The sequence below is a fragment of the Schistocerca americana genome, chromosome 2 (genome assembly GCF_021461395.2).
Source record: "Schistocerca americana isolate TAMUIC-IGC-003095 chromosome 2, iqSchAmer2.1, whole genome shotgun sequence".
Taxonomy (NCBI): domain Eukaryota; kingdom Metazoa; phylum Arthropoda; class Insecta; order Orthoptera; family Acrididae; genus Schistocerca; species Schistocerca americana.
The window spans coordinates 730706688-730712687 of record NC_060120.1 but is presented as its reverse complement, the minus strand read 5'-3'; the positions used below and the strand labels follow the sequence as shown (position 1 = coordinate 730712687).

General features: G+C 43.0%; 1 protein-coding gene across 1 annotated transcript in view; it reads left to right on the top strand.

Moving 5' to 3' along the window:
* Positions 1-698: 698 nt before the first annotated feature.
* LOC124595857 (protein takeout) overlaps positions 699-6000 on the top strand; it is a 71324-nt gene continuing 66022 nt past the window's right edge. The window contains exon 1 of the mRNA XM_047134765.1: positions 699-816. Within this exon, the coding sequence (XP_046990721.1) occupies positions 723-816 (94 nt within the window). The 5' untranslated portion in view covers positions 699-722. The remainder of the gene's footprint in view (positions 817-6000) is intronic.

The following is a 6000-nucleotide window of genomic DNA, read 5'->3' as shown; positions in this document are numbered from 1 at the left end:
CGGAAGGGTTGCACTTCTGTCACGTTGAACGATTCTCTGCAGTCGTCGTCGATCCTGTCCTTCCAGGATCTTTCTGCTGCCGCCATGTCGGAGATTTGATGTTTTACCGGATTCGTGATATTCACGGTACACTCGTGAACTGGTCGTACGGGAAAATCCTCACTTCATCGCTATCTCGGAGATTCTGTGTCTCATCGCTGGTGCGCCGACTATAACACCACGTTCAGACTCACTTAATAATCTGCCATTGTAGCAGCAGTAACTGACCTAACAACTGCGCCAGACACTTCGCGTTGCGGATCGCAGCGCCTCTTTGAATACGTATGTCTATACCAGTTTCTTTGGCGCTTCAGTGTATGAGGGTCACACTTTGATTTGTTGGTTAATGATATGAAACGTGCTGTGCGCTTCGAACGTACTTGAGGAAGCAAACAGTGAGCTACTAGAGGATTTATATGGCCACAAATCACGCCACGAGATTGACACAGAACAAGGAAATTACGGCTCTGCTGTATCCCATTTGACGCAAGAGGAGCACTGACGTATATCAAAATCTTAAGCCGAGGGGAGCAACGGAGGAACGCGCGAGGGAGGAAGCGGCGCCGCCTCCTTCCCCCGGAGCCGCGAGGAGGGAGGGGGAGCGGCCTTGGGTGACGTCACGCGGGCAGCGTTTAGAGGCTGCGCGGGGCGGCGGGCGCGCGTGTCGCTGGCAGGTGGCGGAGATGGCGGGTCGTGGGTCGGCGTTCGCTGCCGCTGTGGCAGCCGCTGTGGCGCTTGGAGTCGTCGCGTTCGCCGGCGCGCAGAGGCAGCCCCTCCGTGAGTACTCCAGCCTCTGCGGCCTCACCAGCTCAGAGGCATTACCGTTTGTGGTGTGTTGTGCATTGTGTACGTTCCTTAGGTATACGTCTAAGTGATTACACGATTACTCTACGACACACACCAACTTGTTTCTCGGAGTACAAACAGAAGCATTTTCAGATTATTTCTCTACCGTTCTGTTCTCGAGCAGCACACCGGGAAATGAACACCTAAACTTCTCCGTGCGACATCTCATTGCTCTTCCTCCGTCACTGTGGTCATTTCTCCCTATATACAGTCTGTTAAGTAAGATCACGCTCAGATTAATCAGTAGAAAAACGTATTTCACAACAAACAAGAACTTATAGATGACTGGCGACTCCATGGAATGCTGTGTGCACAACGACCATATATGTTCAATTAAAAGGAAAGTCAGCGTTGGCAGTAATATTGATGTTTTATTGATGGCAGAATCTATCTTCGATCACATAGTGATAATCTTCAGAGCTGATGTGTACAAATTAAACCCAGACACTGGTATCAAAACTGAGAAGCGATCGCTTCTCAGCTTTGGTTATTGATAACTTGATACGAGTGTCTAGGTTTAATTTGTACATATCAGCACTGAAGATGATCACTATGTGATCGAAAATCGATTCTTCCATCAATGAAACATCAATATTACGGCCAACGCTGACTTTCCTTTTAATTTTAACTTATAGATGAATCAAACTGAAAAAAAGAAAAATGCTGTTGCAATTAATAATACCCCCAGTCACTTGCAGCGTCGATAATTACTTGGCATCCCCGAAGCATACTCGAATTGAAGTTTTCCGGGTATTCGCGTGAAGAAGACCTAATGTGTCTAATTCGCGAATTCAAAGCGAATTTTGCTTGCTCTTGACGTAGTGTTAAAAATGGGTTTCTTGAAAAACGGTTAATAATATTTTTTTTCCACTTTTGAAGTCACTTTACGGATTGAGCCACTTTCTTCAATGTCATCCTCCTTTTTAACCATTTTATAAGCTATTATGCACTTTTGTACAATGGCTTTGATTTCCCCATATATTTAGACGCTGAGGTATGACTCATTTTCGGACCTTTGGAATGGCTAAGGATAAAAACAGCTTCAAAAGCTGACGCGTAAGCTGCACGCATGTCTCTCCTTGTGCATCGTAGTCAAGAAATGCTTTAAAGACACTGCATGAACGACGAAGGTTCCCTCTATTAGGCTGTAAAGGTACTAAGGCGACATGTTTAACCATCTGCGAGTAATGCCGACCACGCTTTTATTTAACAGACTGTAAGTGAGAATCAAAAAAATATTTCGGCATTCTTGTGAGAAAATTTCATGAGAACATCTCATTACCATAGCCGCGGCACTCTCTCCCGTATTTCGTGATATTACAAAACGAGCTACCCTTATTTGAATTTGTTTGATGTCTTGCGCCAAACCTATCTCGCAAGGGTCTCATACAGTGGAGCAATATTCCAAAAGAGGTCGGACAAGCATTCTGGAAGCAGTAGATTTTTGCGTCTTTGGAGTGCTGTGTTCTCCAATTACATCAAAAATTTTTGAATTTGTACGATATATATATATATATATATATATATATATAGTCGAAATTTAACAACGTATTTTTAGTACTCGTGTTGAGAACCTCACACTTTTTATCGTTCAGTGCCAAATGTCACTTTTCGCATCACGTAGACATCTCGTCCCAATAATTTTCTAGTTCTTTTGATCTGATGATTTTACTAGACAATGAACGAGAGCATCATCTGCAAACAATATAAGAGATCTACTAAGACTGTCTCCTAAATCTTTTATATACATTAAGAATACCAAAGGCCGTATAAAGTAATTTGGCGAACCCCAGATATAACTTCGGTTTCACTAGATAAGTTACCGTCATTTACTACGAACCGCACTTCACCGTCGTGATCATATGAAATTCAAAATCATATACGTGAGTGTTTTGAAGTATTTTTATACGTCATAGTACTTAAATGAATGCATGAGAAACAAAGGTCAGAACTGCACTCATCTTCTCGATGGACTCTACATAAACGATTAGGTTTTAGGATAGTGTTGTTTAACGTCCTGTCGACAACGAGGTCATTAGAGACGGAGCGCAAGCTCGGGTTAGGGAAGGATGGGGAAGAAAATCGGCCGTGCCCTTTCAAAGGAACCATCCCGGCATTTGCCTGAAACGATTTAGGGAAATCACGGAAAACCTAAATCAGGATGGCTGGAGACGGGATTGAACCGTCGTCCTCCCGAATGCGAGTCCAGTGTGCTAACCACACATAAACGATTAAACAGTGTGTGCTCCTACATCTACAGGCTGCTCGAAAACAGTCTGAAAACCTTGTAAGGGTTCAAGTGGTTCAAATGGCTCTAAGTACTTTGGGACTTAACATCTGTGGTCATCATTCCCCTAGACTTAGAACTACCTAAACCTAGCTAACCTAAGGACATCACACACACTCATGCCCGAGGCAGGATTCGAACCTGCGACCATAGCAGCAGCGCGGTGCCGGATGAAGCACCTAGAACCGCTCGGCCACAGCGGCCGGCCCTTGTAAGGGTGTTGCAGGGTATATTGTGCTGAGAGGGAACTGTTAAGAAAAAAAATTCGATACCTTCCGAGTTAATCAGCATTGAAGTAACTTAATCAGGCCGTTGCGCGAGCCGGAAGCGCTCCTCCAAATACAATTAGTGTCAGTTGTTCTCTTAACGTAGACGCTACAGAACGAGTCCGCTCAAACCTTGGCTCAGGTTCGATTCTTACTGCCGCCCCATGTCCAATTTCTGTGTCGCCTGATTGGTTAACTTGAATGTTAATTAACACGAAAACGCCGCAACGTATCGAATTTGTTTCTTAACAATTAAAACTCAGCGCATCCATCTTGCAACATTCTTACAAGCATTTCACATTGTTTCTGACCATCCTCTATTCTCCTCAACTTACCTTACGTGCCTGACGGAGGTTTCTTTCTGTGCCCGCGCCACTTCCTTCTTTCTGTTGCAGTAGCGAATGGTGTGGAGCAGACTGTTGACAAATCTCAGTATAAGCTCGAATCTCGATTTTTCGCTTCCTGTTGTTTTTGTGAGATGTATATGGGAGAAAGTGACATTTAAGTTGAATCTTCAAGGAAAGTACACTCTCAGATTTTTAACAGGAAATCACATCGTTATGCGCAGTTCCTGTCTTGTAACGCCTCTCACTCAATTTCAGAAATTTCGCGCTTATTAGACAAACCCGTGACAAAGCGCAGAGTCCTTCTTTGGTATTTCTCCATTTCCTGTATCAGTTTCATCCGGTATGGGTCCCAGACTAGGGATAAGGATCAGTAAGTATCCGTCGAACGAATGTTTTTGTTGGCTTCCTTCTTCGTGGTTGCTCTACTCTTTCTGGGTTGTCTTACAGTGATGACGATGTGTTTGGTATTTCTTTCTATGAATCTCAGTTTGGTATCTAATTTTTTCGACGATTAATTTTATGTGGTCGTTCCATTTTAATTAGCTACGTACACATATTCCAAATAATTAGTGAACGCGATTGTTTGTAGTGTGTGTAATCAAAGAATAACGATACTTTCCTCATATTTATAGGCAATATGTTACATTTGTTTATGCTGACGGTAAGGATCTGCGTCAGACTGCTTGATGACTACGCTGTTCTCTACAGAATAGTAACATCTTTGAGCTGTAGCAGGCAATTGCATATAGAATTAGACAGAATATCTACTTCACCTTCTGAATGATGGTTTACTATAAATGTGGAAACCTAAAAGACGTAATCACGAACAGTACGATGCAGACTGTCCACGAAGGAATAATCAGTATGCAAGGATCTGATAGGAACGATCATTCAAAGCAAAATAAGTTCAGTAAACAAGGACTGTAAAATGCATACGTCAAGACCTAGTAACACTTCTTCTCTTTGTTCGATAATGTGAAACAAATATTTTCTACTGAGAGCCCTTTGCTTCCCATCTTTTGAGACGTCGTAGTATGAACGAAAACAAGCCAAAAAATTCCAGTAAACACTGACTCTAAAGCGCATACCTTAAGAGCCATGAGCACTTACTAATCTTCCCTACTGTGAAACATATCTGTACTACTGAACAAGTGTTCATAGCTCTTAAGGTTATGCATTTCAGAGTCAATGTTTACTCGATAACTTTTCCTGGTTTTTGTCCATGTTACCACCTCACAAAGTAGGGAAACCCAAAGGTTCGCAGTAGAAGAGACGTGTTTCACAGTATCGAAGATAAAGAGGTGCTCATTGAGCGTAAGCGTTTCAGAGCCCATGTATACTACTTTCCTCTGAATGATGGTTCCTGTCGTGTCCCTATATACTGACCATTCCTCATGGGAGACACTATATATGTAGTAGGTTTGAGTGGCAAAGTCACGTTGCTTGATTATCCGGATGTAATATTACCAAAGCTACAAAAAGCAATATGGACATGTAACATCTCTTTTGACGGGGGTGAATAGTAGATTATGAATCGCTGCGATGTCACTGCAAAAGTGTACGACTTCTGCAAAGGAGACTGCATGTATTGTTTATTTTTTAAGCTGGCCTGGTGTCTATGATCATCACCTTGTGGGGTTTTGCGAAGATGTAGAAGGAGTTCAGAGTTTTGCTGCTATAGATGTGACTACGTTACAACCGTTCAGTTCTTTGGCATACGGCGACACACGGGAAACTTACTAACGGAAAGGGCAAAAAGACGGTACGACTATGTTTCTCACGGTAAAAGTTACCGAATACGTAATGAACACTAGCGTATTACTTATATTGAACACAACGAGAAGACGAGATATATTAGGATGCGTTTGGGGTAATATGAACTTACTCTCCATCCAATCGCGAATGGAAATGGAGAGAAGCGTAATTTTTAATTGTTATCACCTATGCGCTGTACAATGTCTTGTTGAGTATTTACCGAGTGGTTTAAACATAAAGGTGGAGCTTCGAAATGACGCGAGCTGTTCATCCAACGAGCCGTGTTCTCAGACGTATTGTCTTCTCTTGGTGTCTGTCGTGTACCAAAGGGGTTAGCAGTAGTGGAATATTCTGATGGACGTGCAGCTAGCTTGAGGTCTTCGAAACTCGGTAGAGTGTTCCTGGAACCACTCTGTAGCAATTCTGGACGCGTTGCGTATCGCATATCGCATTGTCCTGC